At 53.7% G+C, this 22,527-nt stretch overlaps 5 protein-coding genes across 10 annotated transcripts in view; 3 read left to right on the top strand and 2 right to left on the bottom strand.

Moving 5' to 3' along the window:
- Positions 1-176: 176 nt before the first annotated feature.
- LOC111161611 (zonadhesin-like) lies at positions 177-919 on the top strand. The gene is made up of 2 exons (XM_022525368.1): positions 177-541; positions 678-919. The coding sequence occupies exons 1-2, from the start codon at positions 344-346 to the stop codon at positions 867-869; spliced, it is 390 nt and encodes a 129-aa protein (XP_022381076.1). The 5' UTR covers positions 177-343; the 3' UTR covers positions 870-919.
- A 464-nt stretch (positions 920-1,383) lies between these two features.
- LOC111161393 (IgGFc-binding protein-like) lies at positions 1,384-12,351 on the top strand. Its single transcript, XM_022525013.1, has 6 exons — positions 1,384-1,635; positions 2,974-3,506; positions 3,691-4,606; positions 8,296-8,691; positions 11,808-12,097; positions 12,227-12,351. The coding sequence occupies exons 1-6, from the start codon at positions 1,384-1,386 to the stop codon at positions 12,270-12,272; spliced, it is 2,433 nt and encodes an 810-aa protein (XP_022380721.1). The 3' UTR covers positions 12,273-12,351.
- Positions 12,352-12,729: 378 nt separating this feature from the next.
- Positions 12,730-13,822, top strand: LOC111161504 (succinate dehydrogenase complex assembly factor 1). The gene has a single exon (XM_022525204.1). It carries the CDS (start codon positions 12,807-12,809, stop codon positions 13,161-13,163), a length of 357 nt encoding a protein of 118 aa, XP_022380912.1. The 5' UTR covers positions 12,730-12,806; the 3' UTR covers positions 13,164-13,822.
- A 3,821-nt stretch (positions 13,823-17,643) lies between these two features.
- LOC111161518 (spectrin repeat containing nuclear envelope family member 4) lies at positions 17,644-21,469 on the bottom strand. Of its 3 annotated transcripts, XM_022525237.1 has the most exons (8): positions 21,345-21,469; positions 21,005-21,155; positions 20,414-20,557; positions 20,006-20,200; positions 19,685-19,933; positions 18,696-18,809; positions 17,918-17,973; positions 17,644-17,825 (listed from the first exon to the last, which is right to left on the bottom strand). In XM_022525237.1, the coding sequence occupies exons 1-8, from the start codon at positions 21,467-21,469 to the stop codon at positions 17,648-17,650; spliced, it is 1,212 nt and encodes a 403-aa protein (XP_022380945.1). In that variant the 3' UTR covers positions 17,644-17,647. The 3 variants fall into 3 exon arrangements, with proteins under 3 accessions (XP_022380945.1, XP_022380946.1, XP_022380943.1); XM_022525238.1 differs by lacking the exons at positions 20,006-20,200; positions 20,414-20,557; XM_022525235.1 differs by having other exon boundaries at positions 19,685-20,557.
- A 634-nt stretch (positions 21,470-22,103) lies between these two features.
- Positions 22,104-22,527, bottom strand: part of LOC111161585 (alkB homolog 6) — a 5,214-nt gene continuing 4,790 nt past the window's right edge. For all 4 annotated transcript variants that reach the window (XM_022525338.1, XM_022525336.1, XM_022525334.1 and 1 more), the window contains exon 7: positions 22,104-22,444. In XM_022525338.1, the coding sequence (XP_022381046.1) occupies positions 22,181-22,444 (264 nt within the window). In that variant the 3' untranslated portion in view covers positions 22,104-22,180. The remainder of the gene's footprint in view (positions 22,445-22,527) is intronic.

Below are 22,527 nucleotides of genomic sequence, written 5' to 3' on the forward strand. Positions count from 1 at the left end.
AGTTCCTGGAGGGAATCTGGGTTGCTCTTGGAATCTGGGGTGCTCTTTACTTACAGATGGATGGTCGCCTCCATCTCTGTCTGTCATGGTCAGACATGGGATTGGGAAGGAAAACCCCATAAAAGACAAAGAGCAGGGAAGTCCTGTTAGTCGTATCTGGGATACATTCAAGCAGCTAGTGCATTAGTGCATTGTGTAGCATATGCGGACACTGCTCAGTCCCTGCTGGTTGTTATCGTTGTCACCATTAATCTGAGGGGGAGGTCTACGATCTGAGGGTGCTGGGCCAGCAGAAGGCAGGCCCCTGGCTTGCCAGAGTCTGACAAGCCCCCTCTCCACAGCCATGCGGTGCCCCCGCCACAGCCACTACAGTCTGTGTGTGAACCCCTGCCCTGCGGCCTGTCCAGGTGTTCAGGAAGTGGTGCGGCTTCCCACTCCCTGTGCTGAGGGCTGCGAGTGTGAAAATGGATTCTTCCCGGCCGGGCGTGACTGCGTCCCTGTGGACCACTGTCCTTGCTTCCACAATGGCCAGTACTTCCCTGTGAGCATCCTCTTGGGTCCTCCCACTTTGCCTCAGATCTCCACGCACCTCTTTGTGTGGGTTTCATCTCAGAACCTCTGGGTGCACCTTCCTTTCAAGCTACCTCCCTTTTCAGCTTTCCTCCCTTCCTCCACAGCCGGACCAGACTGTCCTCATCAAGAACTGCTCCTCCTCCTGTACCTGCCAGCTGGGGGAGGGTGTGGCCTGTGTCCCCTTCAGCTGCCCTATGCAGGAGGTCTGTGGCATCACAGATGGAGTCCTAAGCTGCCGTTTGCAAGGTGCCTGGGGCTGTGGTCTGAGGGGTCAGAGATTGGGGCATGACTCCTAAGTCCTGGGAAGGACAGGACTGGTGACCCAGACCCCTGGGACTCATAAGTGCCTGATCTTCTCTCTCCCCCACAGCCACCTTGGGCCCTGCCCCGAGCTCTGTGGCCCCACCACTGGTTCCCCCACCTTCCCCACCCCTGCTCCCCAGCCCCGGTCCCCAGTGCCCAGAAAGCTCCCACTTTGTTCCATGTGGCTCTGCATGCCCAGCCACATGTGCCAACCCTGCAGCCCCAGAGCACTGCCACGACCCCTGTGCTCCAACCTGCCAGTGCCTCCCTGGCTACTTGCTGCTAGGGGACCGATGCGTGCCCCGTGCCCATTGCCCCTGCTTCCTGCACCAAGGCCAGACTTTCTGGACAGACAACTGTACTCAGCAATGTCACTGCCCAACCCTTGGGACCCTGGTGAGCAAGCTTCCCCAGTGTTGGCCTGACAAGTGCAATGGTCACTGTAAGGCCTCCATAGGTGGCTGGTACCACTGCCTGTTAGTGCCGTCCCCACCCAGTCCCACTGTCATGGAGAAGTCACTGGTCTGTGCTGCCACTGGAGACTTCCACTTCCACACATTTGGAGGAACCCACTATGAATTCCCTGGCTCTTGTGTCTACCGCCTGGTGGGTCTCTGTGGCACAGCCCATGCCAACCTTGAGCCCTTCAGTCTGGATTTGACCCCATTGCTGCGGCCACGTGGCTGGACCAAGGCCCTGACCCTCTCAGCCTGTGGCCTGAGGCTGGACATGAGTCCAAAAGATCTCAACCACATCCGGGTGAGTTTTCAAAGGCTCCAGATCAACCTACTATCCCTCACCATCCTTACTACCCACAGGTAACCCACAGTGACCCCTCTTCATTGACTCTCATGGGTCCTCAAAGATGTCCTCCAATTTCCTCGTGGTCCATTGACTTGCCTGTTGACCCCTTCCCACAGACCCTCTATTTGAGATTCCTATTACCCTTGAGTCTCCTATTACCTTCCCATTAACCCTCCACTGAGTCCTCAGTTGACTCCCCTTTAACCTAAAACAGCCTTGATCTTCCCATTGACCTTCCTTTTCTCCCCCGTCTAATATCCCACAAACCCTTCACTACCCCTCCCGAAATGATCCTCCTACTGTTACATTGACTTGCACATTAACCCTATTTACTATCCTCTTAACCTCACCCCACACCCCATAGGTATGTACTCCTGTCTTTGTGGGTTTTTTAAAGATTTTATTTATTTTATATGACAGAGCTCACAAGTAGGCAGAAAGCAAGAGGGTGAGCAGAGAGCCCAATGCGGGGCTCAACCCCAGGACCTCCAGATCATGACCAGAGCCGAAGGCAGACAGGCTTAACTACTGAGCCACCCAGGCGCCCCCCCCCCCATTGTACCTGTCTTTGATTCTTAGTCTCACCATTTGAGTCTTCCTTAGACTGTCCCATTAAAATTCATTGACTCCACCCCCTTTTACCCCCTGACTGAGTCTCCCCATTGCCACCCAAAGCCACATAAGCATTCTCTTGATCCTCAGTACCCTTTGTATTTGTCTATCCACTTCCTTCATTATCCCTTTTCTTATCCTCCCCTTGATCCCTTACTGACTCCTCCCTACTGACTTTCTAATTATTCTTTTTACCCTTTGTTGATCTCCCACGGATCCCTCATTAACTTTTTTTTTTTAAGATTTTATTTATTTATTTGACAGAGAGAGATCACAAGCAGGCAGAGAGGCAGGCAGAGAGAGAGGAGGAAGCAGGCTCCCTGCTGAGCAGAGAGCCCGATGCGGGGCTCGATCCCAGGACCCCGAGATCATGACCTGAGCCGAAGGCAGCAGCTTAACCCACTGAGCCACCCAGGCGCCCCCCTCATTAACTTTTAATTAATCATTCCACAATTGACCCCCCCACCACACACATACACACATGGAATCCTTTACTGACCCTCCATTTAGCCTTCACTGATGGTCCACTGAATCTCCCTATGATTCCTAATGACTATCCCTGTTAACCAGTGTTTCCCCTTGATCTTTCTCTGATCCTTTATCGACATTCCCAAGAATTTCTACTGACAGCCACTATATCCCTCCCCCGCTGTTCTTGCCACCTGCATGCCCTCCCTGTAGGTGGATGGAATTCTGGAATCACTGCCCTTCTTTCACGGCCACTGCCTCCGTGCCTACTACCAAGGCCATCAGCTCTGCGTAGACACGGACTTCGGCCTCTCCCTGACTTACGATTGGGACAGCCTGGCACGTGTAACACTGCCGAGGCGCTATGGACCCTACCTGTGTGGGCTGTGTGGCCAACACAGTCCGAGCAGCCCCACCATGCAGGTGCCTGACACCTGGAAGGTGGCAGAAGTGTCTGGTTGTGGCCCATTCTGCGGGCCCCTCTGTCCCCGCCCCTGCCCAGAAGCCAAGCGCACTGGATTCGCTGGAGACGCCTACTGTGGGCTGCTGACGGCGGCCGAGGGTCCCTTCGGGTCATGCTACGCCGCGCTGGACCCGCTCCCGTTCATGGACAACTGCCTGGACGACGTGTGTCGCCACTACGGCGCTCATCACATCGTCTGCCGAGCCCTGACGGCCTACACTGTCGCCTGTCAGGCTCTGGGCGTGCGCCTGAGGCCCTGGAGGACGCCTGACTTCTGTCGTGAGTGCGCAGGGCTTGGCAGAGATAGTGGGTGAATCTCGGAGGAACTGGCCTTTGGGACACCAGGGGAAGAACGTGGAAGGACCAATGGAGAAGTTCAAGTCTGGGTGGGTGGAGCCAGGTGCAGAAGGGTGGGACTTGGAGAGGAGTTAGACCTCCCCTTAGAGGGACAGCAATTTATTAACGAGCTCTTTCTTCCTGTCTTTTGTGCCTGTCTCATTCTCACTGTCTCTCTGTCTCCCCGGTGCTTCTCTGTGCCTCCCTGTCTCTACCTCGCCTTCCTATTCTCTGTTCCTCGTTCTCTCTCTCCGCCGTGTTGCTCTCCACGCCCCCCCCCCCCGCCGCCGCCCCGGCCCGTCACCCTCCGTCTCCGTCTTCCCGTCTGTTCCTCCCTCCCGCCTTACCCGTTTCTCCCACCCTCGCTATTTCTTCCCCGTGTCTCTCCATCTCTTTCCCCTCACTGGGCCCCCACAACCACACCCCACCCCGCGGCCCTCCCCAGCCTTGCGCTGTCCCCCGCACTCGCACTACGAGCTGTGCGGCCCGTGCTGCCCCGCCACGTGCGCGGGCCCAGAGAACTGCTCCGGCCGCGGCGCCAGCGGCAGCCGCTGCTGTGAGGGCTGCGTGTGCGACGCGGGCTTCGTGCTGAGCGGCGCCGCCTGCGTGCCTGCGGCCAAGTGCGGCTGCCTCCGCGCCGGCCGCTACCGAGCTCTGGGCGCCGCGTGGTACCCCGGGCCCGGCTGCGCACGTCGCTGCCATTGCGGCCCGGGCGGCGCGGTGACGTGCGGGCCGCGGCCGTGCCGGCGCGGGCGAGTGTGCGGCCTGCGCGGAGGCGAGCGCCGGTGCTTTCCCGAAGGACGAGGCAGCTGCGCCCTCGCCGGGCCCGCGCACGTGCTCGCCTTCGATGGCCGCGTGCTCACGCTGCCACCGCCCGCGCCCTTCCCTTCTGGGCCCTGCCTCCACCTGCTGGCCCGCAGCGGAAGCCAGGGGCCCTGTCGCTTCAGCCTAGACGCGGCCCGCGATGGGGCCGGGCTGCTCAGCCTGCACCTCAACATCTCCGGGCACCACCTGCAGCTACACCGCTCCCTTGTCGGCGTCATCACGGTATGTGTCTGCTCGACTGCACCCACGCCCCACCCTCTCGCTCCTGGAAGTGCCGCAGTTTCCCCCACCATAAGTAAAATGCGCGTGTCTCTCAAGGCTTATGAGATGGTGCGAGTATGTGACAAGGTAGGAGCATTGCCTGGAACGGAGTAATGGCTCAGGAAAGCATAGCTGTTAGATATGCATTGCCACCTCTTACCCAGGACTGGAGAAAATCAGTCCTTGAGGATTATTTCAGTAAACTGAAGAGTCTCTCTGTGGTCCAGGAAAGCCCTGGAGGATTTGATGGGCAGCAAGTCCTGGGAGAGCTCACATCCTCTAGGGAAACACATGATAAGTAAATAAATAAGTAGTACATCCGATCATGGGTTTAAGAACTACAAAGATGAATAAAAGAAGGGAGAGAGAGAGAGTACAAGAACAGAGTAGGGACGCCTGGGTGGTTCAGTTGGTTAAGCGGCTGCCTTCGGCTCAGGTCATGATCCCAGTGTCCTGGGATCGAGTACCCACATCGGGCTCCCTGCTCAGCGGGAAGCCTGCTTCTCCCTCTGCCTCTCTGCCTGCCATTCTGTCTGCCTGTGCTCACTCTCTCTGACAAATAAATAAATAAAATCTTAAAAAAAAAAAAAGAACAGAGTAAAGAGGTTTAACATTTAAATAAGGTGATGGGGAAGACCCTGCTGAGAAGGTAACATTTGAGTCAAAATCTGAAGGAAGTAAGGGAGCGGAGGGGGTCCATGTGGACATCTGGGAAGGAGCAAACCAGGCAGAGGGAATGCAAAGTGCAAAGGTCAGGGAAGTGGCATGGGAACAGGCTCAGCCTTCACAGCCCCGATCCTGACCCCTTTCCTCCACAGGTGGATGGTGAGCACTGCCGGCTGCCCTGGGTATTGGCAGAGGGCAGGGCCTGGGCCACTTTGGAGGGCCGCCATGTAGTGGTGTACACGGCCTGTGGGCTACATCTCATGTATGACTGGGACAGCCAGATGCGCCTGACTGTACCTTCCACCTTCCATGGCCAGCTGGTGGGGATCTGTGGGGCCTTTGGTGGCAAAGTTGGCCCCCTTGACCTACCTCTAGACAAAAGGTCCTGGCCCAAGGGCCTGGTCACTAACCCCTGCCCGCTGCCCCAGCCCAATCTTGACTTTAGCATCAGCTGCCCCACTCAACGCGCCCAGATCGTCAATGCTCCTGAACTATGTAGACTTCTACAGGCACCCGATGGTCCCTTTGGCCGCTGCCTGGACCATATCAGCCCCAAGCCTTTCCTCAGGATTTGTCTGCAAGACATATGTCATACCCAAGGCCAGCACCTCGGTCTCTGTGATGCCCTCACAGCCTATACTGCAGCCTGTCAGGAAGCTGGCATCCCTGTGACACTCTGGAGGGGCCCCAAGCTTTGCTGTGAGTGCTCTGGGTGGGTCTGGAATGCATCTGGGGCAGGTTGCAGGCAGCAGGAGGAGCCCCTTCTGATGGGGATCAGAGAAGCAAGGACATAGATGGAATAAGTAGAGTGTGGTGGGAAGGGCATCTGAGGGAAAGAGAACTGAAATTGCAAAGGTGTGAAGGTTAGAAAATATCAGTGGGAAGCTAGCAACAGGAAGAGGCAACAGGATTGGAAAGGGAAACTTGAATCCTAAGCATGGGCCTTTGCCATCTGCCTGCAGCCATGGCTTGTCCACCCCAAAGCCACTACAGCATCTGCGCACGGACCTGTGATGGGGGCTGTGTCGAGCCTACCAGCCCTGCGCACTGTTCTACCCAGTGTTACGAGGGCTGCGAGTGTGACCCTGGACTCATTTTTGATGGCACAGATTGTGTGTCTCAGGACCACTGCGGCTGTTTTCACAGTGGACGCTACATCCCTGTAAGAGAGGTCCCCAGGCATGGGCGGGTGGATGCAGAGTTTTCCATACCTCATCATAAAATGTTCCTTGGACCACGTTATATCAGTCAGCATTTGCAGTTATAATTGCTAGAAAATGAGGCCAAGTATCTTAAATACAAGGATATATCTACCTTTAATTGTTTAAATTTGAGGCCTTCAGGCATGGCTGGATTCAGGGGCTCAAATGATGTCACTAGGACTCAAGTTTCTTTCTGTCTTCCATCCCTGCCTTCTCTTTTTTCCATATTGGCTTCCATATGAAGTAGGCTCTAGGTCCAAATGCTATAACAGAGGCTCAAAATTGCAGTGGCTTAAACTCAGTAGAAGCTTGTTTCTCTCTCATGTATAGTCCAAGAATAACCAGTTTGGTTCCTCCAAGTCAGAGACCCAGGCTCCTTCTATCATGTGGTTCTGCCTCTTCTGTAGTATTGCAATGATTTGCTCCCAACCACATCTACAGTCATGCAAGTTGGCCAAGGAAAAAGAGGGGAAGGAAGGTCAGGCCTCCTCTCTTTAAGGGCATAACCCAGAAGTAGGACATACCACTTCTGTTCACATCCCATTGGCCAGAACTTCACAGAAGGGCCCCATCTGGCTGCAGAGGAGGCTGGAAGATGTCTTTCTGGTGGAGTCTAGCTATAAATATTAATTCTGGGGAAGAAATGGAGAATGGATATTTGAGGACACGTATAGCCTCATTCTCCAACCACTTCTGAATGTAGGGTATGGTGGTCTCCTCCTGCTCCAAGTTTATGATGTACATTTAGCCATCTCAGTGGAAAGATAGGCTTCTCTTTCAGTAGTTACAGCAGAAGTCCCAGTGCTGACTCCTGTTGTCCCAGGGTAGGTCATTTGCCTATTCCTAAGCCGATCACAGAAGCAGAGAGATGGGGTACTCTGATCTGTCTCTGACTGGCCAGGCCTGGGACATGTGCCCAGAGCTGAAGCCAGAGCATAGGTATATCATCTAGGAAACCCCCCAGACTGAAAGTGGGGCTAGTTCCCCAAAGAAAATGGAAGGCTGTTACCAGAAGACCATGGATGGACCCCCAGCAAGCAAAGCATTCCCTTCAAGGTTTTGCAGCTCTTAAGAGTCCATTCAGAAGAAAGGACCCCCAGGATGGCTGACATAGTTGTCTGGAGATTAGTGGTTACTGGATTGGAAAATACATGAAGGTTTAAACCCCAGACCACCCTGGAAATGAAGAGATGCCCACACCGAGAGGAACAAGGCATAAGGGCTGATAGATCTGCCATTGTGTTTTCACTCCACACTGGCACTGACACTAGCCACACATCAGCATTTGCAGGGAGCTCTTAAGGCTTTTCACACACCAATGAAAAGCGGGCGGGGGGTGGGGGTTGTCCTAGATTAAAAGAGACTTAAAAACCACCATGGTCAAATGCAGTACACAAGGCTTGATTAGATCCTAATTCAAAAAATGTCATTAATAGACATTTAGAGAGACAGTTTGCAGAAACTCATCAAACTTTTTTATTTTTGCCTATCTCATAGAGAAAAAATATCTCAATGGATTTTTTAGTTTGTATTTGTCTTACTAGGAGGTTGAGCATCTTTTCAAATGTCTAAGAAACATTTGTATTTCCTTTTCTATTCACTTTCTGAATAGCCTCTGCCCATGTTTTTAGATTGACTCACTGGTCTTTTTTTTATTTCTAGGAACTCTTTATATGTGAGGGAACGTAGTCCTTCATGATGTATGTTTTACACATATGCTTTATTTTTTTTATATTCCCAATGGTTTTTTGAATCCAATTTTGAGTCTGTGTGTCTCTGCAGGTTGGGGAAACTCTGGTCCTACCTGGCTGCCAGGAACGCTGTATGTGCTTGCGTGGTCAAGGCCTCCAGTGCCAGCCCTTTTCCTGCCCACAGGGCACAGGCTGCATCCTGGATGGGGGTGTGCGGTCCTGTGAAACTGGGGAGGGTGCTACATGCCACCTCGAGCCGGGGGGCCACTTCACCACCTTTGATGGCTTTAGTGGGCTCACACCCATGCCTGTTACATCCTGTGCCTATGAGCTAGCCACAGTGGTGGGTTCCAGAACTGAGGATCCTGACTGGTTCCATGTCATTGCTGACTTCCTGCCCTGTCCTGGCTGCACTACTCGCAAACCACGAGTGATCATCGGCTTCAGGGATGGCTGTGCAGCTGTGGGAACCAATCAAGAAATATGGGTAAGGGACTTCCTCAATTCTAGCCAAGACTCTTTTGTAACCTGGCACTGATCCCTGGGGCCTTTTGATCCTTCGGTGGCCTTCCATAGCCTTTTGACATAGAACTGTCCCATCACCCTGATCTCACATTGACCTCCATTGGCTAAATGTCTTTGTCCTGATCTCCTGTGACCCTCTAGACCCCACATAAACTTCACCTTGGACTTCTCAGGACCAACTGACTCCCCCTTGACCTCTAGATCCCACATAAACATCACCTTGGAGTTCTCAGGACCCACTGACTCCCCCTTAACTCAAGTCCTGCTGAACTCCTGGCAACCACTGACTGAGAGATCAGAGCTCTAATGGGGGAAGCCCAGGCAGAATGATCAGGGCTGGGATGGGGAAACCACAGGGAAGCAGTGGAAGCTCAGAGGAGGCACCCTCAGTTTAGGAGACCAGTGAAGGAAAGTGACAAATGAGCTGAGACCTGATATTAGGCTGGGGGAGAGAGCAGGGAGGAGTATTACAGAACAAGGCCAGGGAAAAGGAGGGACCATATTTGGGGAGTAGTGGTAAAAATCAACTATTGAGTTTAAAATAGCCCACTAAATGTCCATGGACTTAGGACCAAGGAGGTCGTTAGCGACTTAAGAAATTGTGGCAGAGGGATGTCTGGATGATTCAGGTCATGATCCCAAGGTCCTGGGATCGAGTCCCACATCGGGCTCCCTGCTCTGCAGGGAGCCTTCTTCTCCCTCCACCTCTGTATCTGTCTCTCATGAATAAATAAAATCTTAAAAAAAAATCACAGCAGGGGGGTAGCTCCTGGATTGCAGGTTTGAGGAATAGCAGGAACAGATACCTCTCGTGACAAGTTACAAACTCCCCTTGTCAAACAGATGAGAATAGAGCTAAGCCAGGAAGAGGCAGAGGGCAAGGGTACCTTAGAGCTGATTTACTGCTAGGATTTTATTATGGGAGAAACTCAGGGATGTTTAAGTGCTGATGGGAAGAAGCCAGACAAGGAGAGGTTGGAAATCCAGCAGAGAGAGATCCCAGGGAGGAGGACACCTGGCTCTCCTAAGGAACACAGAAGCAAGGGAGCAGTAGAATTGGAACTGGGCAGGCAAAATGGTTAGTACTTATAAGAGGAAAAGGAACCTGAAACCCCATGCTGAGAAGCAGAACACAGCTGTGCGGTAGAGGCTAGTTGTAAATGGGAAGACGGTCCAGCAAGAGAACAGCTGGAATATCTGCCACGAGCTGGCAGGTAAGCTAAGCCAGAGCTTTTAGTTAAAGGATCGAGACCCTGATTGTGTGTCTCCTAACCTTCTAATGTAACTATGGACGAGTGAGTGACTCAACCTCTCGATACCTCAGTTTGCTCAACCACAAAAAAACAGTACTTACCACATAGCGTAGCCGTGAGGATTCCTGCAAAGTACGTGGCATATACTAAGGGTTCGGTAAGTAGAAGCTGTGACTGTTCTTTGGGGCACCTGTCTGGCTCAGTCAGAAGAGCTTGAAACTCTTGATCTTGGGGTCATGAGTTCGAGCCCCACTTTGGGTGTAGAGCTTACTTAAAAGTAAATAAACTTAGGGGCACCTGGGTGACTCAGTTGGTTAAGCAGCTGCCTTTGGCTTAGGTCATGATCTCGGGGACCTGGGATCGAGCCCCAGGTCAGGCTCCCTGCTTTTCCCTCTCCATCTACCCCTCCCTCTGCTTGTGGTTGCACTCTCTCTCTCAAATAAATCAAATCTTAAAAAAAAAAAAAAACAAATAAACTTAAAACTTTTTTTTAAAAACTGTGATTGCTCTTGCAACCACTTTTATATTATTAATGGAGAGATGGTACATACTGCTAGATGGTTAAGAACACAGTTTGTGAGGGGCGCCTGGGGGGCTCAGTTGGGAAGCCTGCCTCTCCCTCTCCCACTTCCCCTGCTTGTGTTCCCACTCTCGCTGTGTCTCTCAGTCAAATAAATAAATTCTTTAAAAAAAAAAAAAAAAAAACAGGTCATGAAATCAGACCCCTTTGGTTCAAAACTGCTCTGCCACTTACCAGCTGTGTGAGCCTGGGCAAGCTGTGTTAATTCTCTGGGCCTCAGGTTTCTAATCAGTAAAAGGCAAGAGGCATATAGGCATACAGTACTGATCTACCTTATCAGGGTGTTAGTGAGGATTTAATATCAGTTAAATGCTTTAATATTGGGTGCCTGAGTGGCTCCTTGGGTTGGGTATCTGCGATCAGCTCAGGTCATGATCCCAGGACTCCCCTATCTGGCTCCCCGCTTGGTGGGGGTTGGTCTGCTTCTCCCTCTGACCCTCCCCTGTCTCTTGGGCTTTCTCTCTCTCACTTTCTCTCAAATAAATAAAATCCTTCAAAAAATAAATACTTTAGGGATGCCTGGGTGGCTCCGTCAGTTAAGCGGGTGCCTTCAGCTTAGGTCATGATCCCAGGGTCCTGGGATTGAGTCCCATACATCAGGCTTCTTGCTCAGCGGGGAGCCTGCTTCTCCCTCTTCCCCTCCCCTGGCCCACGTGGGGCTCTCTTCCTCTCTGTCAAATAAATAAAATCTTTAAAAAATGAATAAATAAATACTTTAATATCATTAATTACATAAAATATAAGTTAGGTGACAATATGTTTAAATATCAATTGTATCATAATACTGCAATGTACTGTCTTACATTATCTTATAAAATAAATAAACATTAGAGCGCTTGGAATAATGCCTGGCACAGAGTATGCATAAACAGTTACTAGATTATGAAGACACAGGTGAGAGAGATGAGACAGCTTCCTAAGGCTTTTTGTTCTCTAAAACTCCGTTTTAGGAAAGAGTTTATTATGGAAAATTTCAAGCATTACAGGAGAAGAGAGAGTGGTGTTATAAAACCCTGTTACAGTTACAAATATTTTGCCCTTCTTGCTTTCCTCTTTTCCTCCCACTCTTTCTGCTTTGTTCGTGCTGGAGGATTTTTAAAGGAAATCCCAGATCTTATTCCTCTAGCGAAGACCTGGATATGCATTTCTGATAGAGACACGCGGCGGGATTCACGGTGGTTTCTGAGCCGCACCTTGGAATTCAAACCCTAATCCCCGCCCCTGACCCGCCTCCCCAATCTACAGGTGAACGGACAACCTGCGCGGCTCCCAGTCCAAGTGTGCAGGGGCGTGGTCGCACGCTGGGCCGAGGGCTCCCAGGTTGTCATCGAGAGATCCCCCACGCTGCGGGTGCTGGTGGGGCCGGAAGGGGCCGTGGCCCTACGGGCCTCCCCCGCGCTCCAAGGACGCCTCCGAGCAGCCTGCGGGGACTACAACGGAATTGCAGCCGACGACCTGATACTCCCAGGAGGACTCCGGGGTGCCAGCCTAACCGACGTGTTCCAGGCGTGCCGGGCTCGGGGCTTCAACAACTGGTGAGGACTTGCCCTTCTCCTGCCCTGGTACTTGACTCACATCGGCAGAGGGCGCGATTAGCGCAACTCCCTGCGCCCTAGGCAGCCTTTGGGCACTCGGAGCCCACACCTGTCTCTGTCATCCCACAGCACGGAGAAGCTTGTTACTCCAGCCGTGACACAACACTTCGCCTGACGCCGTCCCTCTGTGTGTCCCCGTGGCTGGGACCTCCTGACACACACCTGCCCTTGGGATGGGAACCCACGGACGTCCCCGAGATTGTTTTAATAAATAACATGACCAAATCTGCTTGTGCCTATATCTTCTTCCCAGTGCCCCCGCGCCCTGGGGGGGCACAAAGATTCCAACCTCTAGTTTCCCCGTCTCCCAGAACCCCAAGAGTAAGGTCGGGATCCTGTCTCCTCCCGACTCAAAATCTGAGTTGGAGCCCCTGACAACCCCCACCTTCGTGTTTCCCAAACCCGCAGTCCTCTCAAGGACACAGATTCCTTGGGGGGCAGGCCTATGAACCAGCAACTCCGCCCCTAAGCCGCAACATTATGACGTAACTGCATCGACAGCCAATGGGAGAGCAAAGCAGGAGGCGGAAGTTTTGGAGTGCGCGAGCCGGAAGTTTCCGTTGCCCGGCACAGCCGCTTTTCTGAAAGGTACCGCTGCGCGGCCGTTTGTGGGACGTTGCCTGCGTGCGCCCTCAGTCCCGCTGCTGCCATGAGCCGCCCCAGCCGGCTGCAGAGGCAAGTTTTGAGCTTGTACCGCGAGCTGCTGCGCGCCGGGCGCGGGAAACCGGGCGCCGAGGCGCGAGTGCGGGCCGAGTTCCGGCAGCACGCCTGCTTGCCGCGCTCCGACGTGCTGCGTATCGAGTACCTGTACCGCCGCGGGCGGCGCCAGCTGCAGCTATTACGCTCCGGCCACGCCACGGCCATGGGTGCCTTCGTGCGCCTGCGAGGTCCAACCGAGGAGGCCAGCGGCGCGGGGGCCCCAGGGACCCAGCCTGACAATGCTGGTGGTCCGAGGAACCCCCTCAACAGCACGGGGTCACCAGAGAACCCTCTTGATGGGCGATGACAGGCCGAGCAGCTCACCCGATAGCACAGGGGAACCGAGGACCCGCCTGAATGCATGGGGGAACCGGGAAGCCCATCTGACGGAGGGTGAGATGTCTTGAGAAGACCAGCTGGGTGGATTGGGGATGTCGGAGAGCCCTCCTAGCGACGTGGGGTCCTAGAAACCCCCATGATGGATGCTGAGAGATTCCCGACCTTGTCCGATCCATGATAATGGGTCGAACTTACCCATTAGGGTTTGGGGCGGCGTGGTTGCCGGCTGGCTGAACTGTGACAAGCTGAAAGCTTCTTACCTGACCGCTTGGGGAGCCAGGACGCCCGCCGTCGGACAGAAAGAAGAGACACCCTTCTCTTGACCCCAGGCTCCCCTCTCTTTTATGTAACTCTGAGAAGAGCATACTTTTTGCTGAGAAGTTTGGGAAGATACCCTGATGGATGGTGAGAAGCCCCGAATCCCCCTTTGGAAAACTTTCTTCCCATTAATTGCGGCAGACTAGGACCTGGGAGGAAGGGCCTGGGGTATCTTACCCCCATCGGATCAACTAAAGACCCCTCAAGACCTATACTTGGTGATTCTAAAGGGGAACCCTGACTCCTGTGCCCTTATCTCAGGACTGTTGAAAAAAATAATAATAAATAAAATCGGGGCTGTGATTACTTTCCTGTTGGTGGTCTCAAAGATTTCACATGTTTGGAGATTTTTGAAAGGGCCCTCACCAAGAAGTGACCCTTTGGGTGGAATAGGTGTGGAGAGATGTCTCTTCCTCTCTGGAGCCCTCTGGACTAGCAGATTGGTTGAAAGCAATCTAGTTCTTGCTCCTGGGCAGCTCCTTGAGACCCACCCTGATTTGACCCCAAAGAAACCCCAGTTGACTCCTTCATAGAAGGTAACGAGGTAGGAGAGAAAATGGTGGCGCTGGGGAGGCCTGGCTGGTAGCCCCTGAGGCAGTACTAGGGACCTCAAACGTGGCTAAAGAGTCCAGCCTCAGCTACAAGGCCCTGGGGCAGGGGCGGGGGCGGGGGTGGGGGGCAGGGGAGATGGACCCATAAACCCCAGGCATACTTCCTCCATATCCCTGTATTAATCTTGCCTAGACATTCTCTGGGGTACTGCACTTTGCAGCACTGAACTCTGTTCGCATCCATGTCAGTTACATAAATGGAAAGAGTGGAAAGCAGATGAATTCTTAGCAAATGCGGTTGGGAAGAGGAGGAGACCCTTAGGAAAGAAACCCAGACTTCCGACTAAAGAGAGGATAGAGGAGAAACATGACTCTGCTCTAATCCCCATGGGCGTCACAGGTGCACAAAGAGTTATAAAGTGGAGTTGAAATTTGAAGAGTTATAAGGAGTTTCCCAGGTGCTGGGTTGGGCTTCTAAGTGGGAGGACCGGAGTGGACAAAGGGCAGAAATGCAGGAGTCCAGCTGGGGCTTGGAGTGTCCAGAGCACAGGCTGTGTGGTTTGCACACATGGCTTCTGCCTCAGCTATCTTGGCTTGCTCATCTCTCTCCAGCCTCAGTTTTTTGTTTTTGTTTTTCCATCTGGGTGTTCTTGTTAATCTTGGCCTGACTCCATCTCAGTAAAAGCCCAAGCCTTGAAAGTGGCTAATGGAGTCCTACCTATCCAGCCCCACAGCACTCCCCTCTCCCTCTTGCTTCCTCCTGGCTCCAAGGATATGAGTCCTAAGAAGCTCCAGGATGGGAGTTTTGGTAGGGCTGTAGGCAGTGAACAAGTCCCCACTGGGGCTGGGTGGCCTGAGTCAGGAGGGGAGACATTCTACCCAGGTGCTATAGATGAATAGAGTTTCTGTGGTAGAGAGAATGAGGGAAGGGAGTGCCTGATTGGAGGGAGGAGGTTGTAGGTCATTGGTGATTAAGAGCAGGGATCCTGGTACTGCAGTTCCTGGGTTTGGATCCCAATCCCAACATTCTGATTTTATGATCCTGGGCCTGTGATTTAACTAACCTCTTTGTTCCTCAGTATCCTTATCTGTGAAATTGGGCATCGTAATAGGGCCTCCTTCACGTGGCTGTTAGGATACAGTGGATTAAACGTGCTGTGGTAGCAGGTGATGTCCCAGCTTCGTGACCTCTTGCCTACTTGGGTCCACTTGGGGCTGAAGAAGTGGGTTCCCAGGAGACGGCCAGCTTCCTGCCCTGAACAGCTGTCCCAAGGGGCCAAGCCGGTGACCATATACGTGCATGAGGTGAGCCAGTGGAGCCTTGGGGACATCTGGGAAAATCACAGTACCTGAGGAGGAGCTACTAGCCACACCAGCAAGTTACACCACTCTTTTTTTTTTTTTAAGATTTTATTTTAAGTAATGTCTACACCCAACGTGAGGCTCAAACTTACAACCCCAAGATCAAGAGTCATATGCTCTACTGAGCCAGCTAGGCGCTCGATGTTATCACCACTCTGGCTCAGCTCCCTCCCTCAGACAGCACTGGACCGTCCTGGGTATGAATGATGTGGGGGAATGACTAGGATTTTCTTGACATCATGAAAGTATTGTGATTCGATTTCAAAACAATCCTGATCTGGAGATGTTCCATGAATTGCTCACGAGTAAAAGGATCTAGGATTGGCTTCAAAGTAATCTAGGGAGAGGGGAGTAGGTGCCTGGGAGAATTAAAGAGGATTAGCTCTGAGTTGATAATGACTGGAGCTCGCGATGAGTCCATGAAGACTTGTAATGCTGTCCCTTCTTCTTTGGTAGTTTAAAAAGTATCTGAATTGAAGCTGGGAAAACAAAACAAACTCTGTTGGTCCCCAGCCTAACTCTGATCAGAAGTCCTCACTGTGGTCCACAAGGCCTCACCTGATCAGGCCCCATCACCTCTCACCTCACCTCCTTCCATGCTCCCCCCTACCACTCATGGTCCAGCCACACTGGCCTTCCCCCTTGCCTGGCACACTTCTACCTCAGGGCCTTTGCACTTTCTCCCTCTACCTGGAATACTCTTCTGCCAGGGCTGCACTGTCCAGTATAACAGAGAAATGTGATTAGGGGCTGTCTGGCTAGCTCAGCTAAAAGAGCAGGTGACTCTGGATCTTGGGGTCCTGAGTTCAAGCCCCATGTTGGGTATAGAGATAACTTAAGTAAATAATCTTTAAAAATGTGATTAGGGGAAACAATGTAATTAGGGACTAAGGAATTGTGAAAAATTTTATAAATGTTTTTTGACTGCCTCTATTCCCCCTGAGAGCCTCAGTTTCCTGTTCCGTTAAGTGGGGACACACCATCGTGTGGTCGTGAGCATTACAGAAGGAAGGTGTGTTTAGTGCACATCCAGGTGCCTGGCACAGGGTTCCTGCCTCTGTTCTTGAGTCTAGTTCTGTTTCTCTTGTCCTGACTGCATAAACTCGGAGGAGGTGATGAGCTTAGACACCTGAGGCTGAGGACCGGACTTCAGGACTGAGCCCTGGCACTTCAGCGTGGTGTCATCAAGACCCCGGGGAAGGGGAATGTTACGGGCCTGCACCGGGGAGGGCCCACCCTGGGAACCTGCTATGTAGCGTACTTAAGTACCGGTATGAATGCCAGACAGGGGCTGTAGCTGGTGTCAGCAGCTGGCCCACATCACCTGCATCCTTCCCGTACATACCTCGAGCTTCCAGGGGCAGACACCTGTGCCTCTTTGCTTGGGGAGCCTTGACAGGCAGGAGATGTGGGATGTGCTGGGAAGTTCGCATCTCCAGAACAGTCCCTAACCGATGAGACACGGAAGCTGGTACATAAATGCCACAACTTCTTCACCCTTTGGGTGGAACTACTCTGATTGTGTTCCAGACTCTCCAAGGGGCCCCTAGTGGGACGGAACCCCAGATGCCCAGCAACCAGCTTATTAACTGCCTTTCCTGGCTCACTCCCCCACTCCCCTATCAATCTGCCTAGGGGAGTCACCCCTCCAATAAACTACTTGTGCTTGAATCTTTGTCTCAGGGGCTAGGGGATCCCCATTAAGATAGGGTGATTCATTCTGTGTTGTACACTCAAAGGAATCTGCTGAGGGGGCTGTCCGGACATCAGAGCTGTATCCCAAATTCTGAACTCACACACTCAGTATCCTCGCACATTCTGCTATGGTCTGAAGTCTGTGTCCCCTCAAAATTCATATGCTGAGATCCTAACCTCCAATGTGATAATATTAGGAGGTGAGGCCTTCAGGAAGGGATTAGGTCATGATGGTGGAGTCCTCATGGAAGGGTCTTTTAGAGCCCTTAGGAAAGAGAGCTCCCTGCCCCTTCTGCCATGGGAGGAGACAGCGAGAAGGTAACCATCTGTAAAGCAAGTAGCAGCCCTCAGCAGATACCCAATCTGCTGGCACCTTGATCTTGGACTTCTCAGCCTCCAGAATGGTGAGAATCAAGCTTCTATTGTTTATAAGCCATCCAGCCTGTGATTTTGTTAACAGCAGACCACGCGGACTAAGACACATCTTTGACAGTAACTATTTATTACATGCATCTGGGCTATGTACTCAGATTGGAGGAGGACCATTGACATAGCTGAGCACCAGGTAAGGTGTCCCGGCCAGTCGGGCAGAAGAGCAGCAGGACCCCCCTGATGGTGGCAGGAGCAACGTGGCACCCACCAGGAGAAAGAAGAGGAGGAGGAGGAGGAAGATCAGCGAGTGCCGGGATGCAGGAGGAGGGGCTCTGTGAAGGGAAATGCAGTGTTAAGTGCGTGGTGCACTGCCACCGTAAACCCTGTGCCCCACACCCCCAGACCCATTTCCCAGGCATCTCACCCAGGCTCTGCCTCCAACATCACGCCCTGGAGATTGGGAGATGCTCGCTTCTTGTCCTAAGGGGACAGCAGCCAGCAGCAGAATGGATGGAAGTAACACTTAGTCTGGACTCCTACTTACTACTACAGACCTACAGAGCTGAGCTTTTTTTCCCCTCTCCTGGCACCCCCTTAACCCTCAGGACCCAACCTGCATGGGCTTGGAATATCTCCAAGTGGGGTTGATATCTGTGCCTGCCCTCCATCCAATCTTCCTTTTCCTGATAATAATGGTGGCTCAATGTACAGGGGATGGAGGGCATCCTGTCTCCCCACCCTCAGGTCTTCGGACTCTGGAGTAGCTGACCCCATACAACTCCCACTTCCATGACTGGGCATGTGAGCCTAATCTGGCCAATGAGAGCACTCCATCGGCTTGGCCACTGTGATTGCTTCTGGGTACAGGTCATGACCCAAGCTGGCCACGTGGGAGTCAGCCCTGGGACTTTGCTGCCAGTAGGTCAGTGGCACTCTGCTTCTCCTTGGGTGGGTGAACCAGTGGGACATGAGTGTTTAGCTGCTGGGGCCGCCATAAGCTGAGAAGGCAACCACCTTGGAGAAGAGCCCAAGAGAGGGAAGGACTGAGCCCTAATAGCATCCAGATCTTTTCAGAAGCTCGCGGACTTTTCACTTACATGAAAAAATATCATCCTTTCTCTTGTGTAATTCAATTTGGGTTAGGTTTCTGTCACTTGCCATCAAGATACCCAACAGATAGCCCTGGGTGAGGACCTGCTCACCTGAGACTTCCGGAGCAGGGAACGTCTTCGTTGACCTGCCAAATGTTTCCAGTGGCTGAAGCCCGACATGAGCATGTCTTGTGGGGAAACTGAGATGTGGGGTCCTTGGGAGAACTAGGGACAGACACAAAGTTGTGCAAGGGCCAAGATAGGCTTGTCACAGATGAGATTCTGGGGGATGAAAAAGATCTCGAGAAGCAAGGAAGAGAGGGGCAGAGCTGAAGAAATCAAGAGAAAAGAGACATTACTTATTCATTCAACAAATATTTAATGAGTATCTATTACATGCCAGGCACTGTTCTAGAATCTGTACACAGGCAAAGTCCTAGCGTCCATGGAGCTTATTCCAGCAGAGAGAGAGCACACATGAAGAAATAAATGTACAATGTCAAGAAGTGGTAACTGCTGTTAGGAAATAAAGAGGTTAAGCACTGATCATGTATGGAAGTCAGGGCAGGCCTCTCTGAAGAGGTGACATTTGGGAGGGGTGCCTAGCTGGCTCTGTTGGTAGAGCACGTGACTCTTGATCTCAGGGTTGTGAGTTCGAGACCCACGTTGGGCATAAAGCTCAGTTTAAAAAAAAAATTTTTTTTTTTTAATAAAAAAAGGTGACATTTGTGGAGTGACTGGAAGGAAATGAGGAGATGAGGGGGCATGAGTCTGGGGGCTTTTGAGATAGGAGTGAATTTGGGATGTTTGAAGAACCAGGAGACTAACGTGGCTGCAGAGGGGAGAGTGAGGGAGAGCGGAGGAAATGAAGAAGTGCAGATAGAGACCACAAGAGGAAACAGAGGTAAAGAAGACACAGAAACCGAGAGAGGCAGGGGGAGGGAGGACAACATTGAAATAGGAAGAGAGAAACACTGAGAAAGACTGAGGGAGAGACAGAACCACAAAGGCCCCCTTGAAAGGGAAGTACCCTAATAAGAAACACAAAGAGGTGTCCCAAAGGTGCTTGTAGGGGAGGGGTATCCCCCAACTGCTCTCACCTCAAGGCCTTGTCCCCTGCCCTGGGGGCCTCTGTGACCACACAGCTCACAGGGAGCTCCTGGTGTCCAGGCTGTCTTTTGCCACAAGGGCCTGAGGCCTCCAACATCCCCTGCCGGGTCCCACTCCAACTCTGCGGGAGTGGGGTAGCTACTGGGTGCCCAAGGCCCCCAGACCTCACCAGGTCCTGGCCCATCCAAGTCCCCCTCGACTTCCAAGTCCTGATCCAGTGGGCTGGCCTCCTCAAATACCTGGTCAGAAGACAGAGTTATGGGGGGTGTGGACTCGGTACCTGGGGCAGGGGCTGCCAGGGCAGGCCATACCAGGCTAGAGCTGACCAGCTGGGCCTGCAGCCACCACAGTCGCCGAAAGATGCTGCCTCGGTGGGCTCTGAGGGCTCTCAGGACCTGCTCCAGGGATGCCCGGGCCTGAGGTTCACTCCGCTGTGCCAGCCCCTCACCAAACGCCAGGAGGGCATCTATGCGCTCAGCTGCCCCACGCAGGTCTGCCTGGAGGGCCTGGGGACACAAGGTTAGACACCACCCCCCACCCGTATCCCCACACACCCAGAGCACGAGAGATCTGGGACCTGGAGTTACGTCCCTTCTCACCTTTCCTACCCAGGCATCTGGAATGTGGAATAAACCCATTTCCCACCCCAGGAAGTTGGCACCCATTCCTGAGGCCCTGCCCACCCTCCCACATCTTCCCACAGGTGGCCCACTGCCCACCTGCAGCTGGCCCATCCTGCTCTGGGCTGATGCCCAGGGCCCCAGGCCTCGCTCTAGGTCCCGCAGCCGGAGGCCCAGCCCCAATAGGCATAGAGCTAGGCTGTCCTGCTCAGCCTCCAATACCTCCTGGCCAGAGCTGAGGTGCTGGGGAATACAGGAGACTGGGTTAGGGCCAGGGGCTAACCAAGACCTTGCCCCTACTCCCAATGCCACCCCTCTGCTGTCCTCCCATCCAGTGTCCATCTCTGGGTCTGCACCAGAGCAGCTCCCTCCCTGATGGAACCAGGCCTGAAGACCTCTAAGTTCAAAGCCTCCAGGTTTCCAAGGCTCCTAAAATTGTGGACATTTGGGGCCTGGGGGCCTGGACAGGGAGGGGTGATAGTGCTGGATATCCCCACAAGGAATGGGGCTGCTCCTGGGTCAATGATGAAACAATTCTCTCCCAGTTGGTAAAATCATGAAAATCATTTTCTAGAGCATCCCTACCCCCTCACAGATTGCCCAATGCTTTTCCAGAACCATCTCATCCCCAGATTCTGGGCGGGAGGAAATGGGGGGCTGGCCCAAGGGGCCTGGATCACCTCAGCTTACCTCACAGTGTTTGCCCCCTGCTGCATCCTCACTGGAAGTGGGTGTTGGCAATCTGAGGGGACCAGCAGTAGGCTCAGTGCCCCCCATCCCACCCTGGAGGTGTTGGGGAGGGTCCAAGGAGTCTTGCCCCAGTTCCTGGGCCTGGTCTGGTCTGGGAGGTATGAAGCATTGACAGGCCTCTGGGTGAGTCCCAGTTATCCACCCCACCCTACCCCTGGCCGCAGCTCCCTCTGCCACATCCCTAGGTGATCATAGCCACAATACCTCGTAGCCTCAAAATGCCTCTGCTTTTCTGCCCCCACCCTTTTGGGACCCCAGTTGCAAAAGCCCCAGCCCCTACCTGAGTCTCTCCTCAGAAGCGGGGCAGAGGGTGAATCCAGCAATGTCCAGTTCCCTGGGGGCTCCAGGGGGGTGGTTGAGGGGCTCTGAGGGGGGTCTAGGGCCCAGAGGTGGAGGCAGGGCCATAGCTGGGAGCCTGGGGATAGAGTCAGTGAGGATCCCCAGTGAGAGCCCTTTTCCTGGCCAGGGGTCTCCCCCCACCACCCCCAGACCTCCTCAGTAGGACTTACCAGGCCTGAGACAGCCAGAGGCCCAGGGGCAGGCTCACCTCCACCTCCTAACCAGCAGAACCTGGACCAGCTGGTAATCTGAGGCCTAGCTCAGGTGACAGCAGCACCATTTAACTCCTTCCTCCCCAGCTGCCAGTTAGCTGAACCTCCCAGGCTCGCCCCATTCAACACACCTAAGGGGTTTCCAGATAGAACCCTGACCCCTCCAGAGCCCTGGATTCTGTCCCACTTAGGGACCATATATTTGACCCCAGGACCCACACCATCCAAGGTCCCCAACACAGTGCCCCTCAAGAATCCACGCATCTGTCCCCTGCCCCAATCCAAAGCCAGAGAGAGATTTTTGTTGGTTTATTTGAAATGGGACCTCTTCCTATAGTTCACACAAAGTTACTGGGGGGGGGGGGGGGGGGGAGCCCGGGGGGGGGGGGGGGGGGGCCCCGGCCCCCGGGGGCCAAGGGCCCGGGGGGGGGGGGGGGGGGGGGGGGGGGGGGGAAACTCCGGGGGAGGGGAGGGAGCCGCCTCTGCCCCAGGGTTCCAAGGTCACAGGGTGGACGCTGTCAGGCCGAGGCGGAGAGCCCGGGAATGCAAGCTGGACAGGCGCTGGTCACTTGCTCAGTAGGAGGCCGGTGCGCAGCACGCGGGGCACGCGGCGGATGGTCAGCGAGACGCGCGTGCCGCGGACCAGGTTGGCTCCGGGCTGCGCGGACGGGCAGGCGGCGGCGTTGGGCGGCAGGGAGGCGGCGTCCAGCGCGTCTACGCGGGCAGCTGCGATGCCGTGGAGGAGGCGCGTATAGGCGGTGCCACGGAGCACCAGCAGGCTGCGCGGTTCCAGCAGCAGCGAGGTGGCTGGCCGGGGCGGGGACAGGGGCTGCGGGGCGGGCTGAAGGTCAGCGCGTCCCCGGAAGTCAGGGGGCTAGCGAGGTTAGCAGACTTGAAAGTTTGGCGGGGGGG

Source organism: Enhydra lutris, unplaced genomic scaffold (assembly GCF_002288905.1).
Source record: "Enhydra lutris kenyoni isolate GAN:26980312 unplaced genomic scaffold, ASM228890v2 scaffoldscaffold85, whole genome shotgun sequence".
NCBI classification, from domain to species: Eukaryota; Metazoa; Chordata; class Mammalia; order Carnivora; family Mustelidae; genus Enhydra; species Enhydra lutris.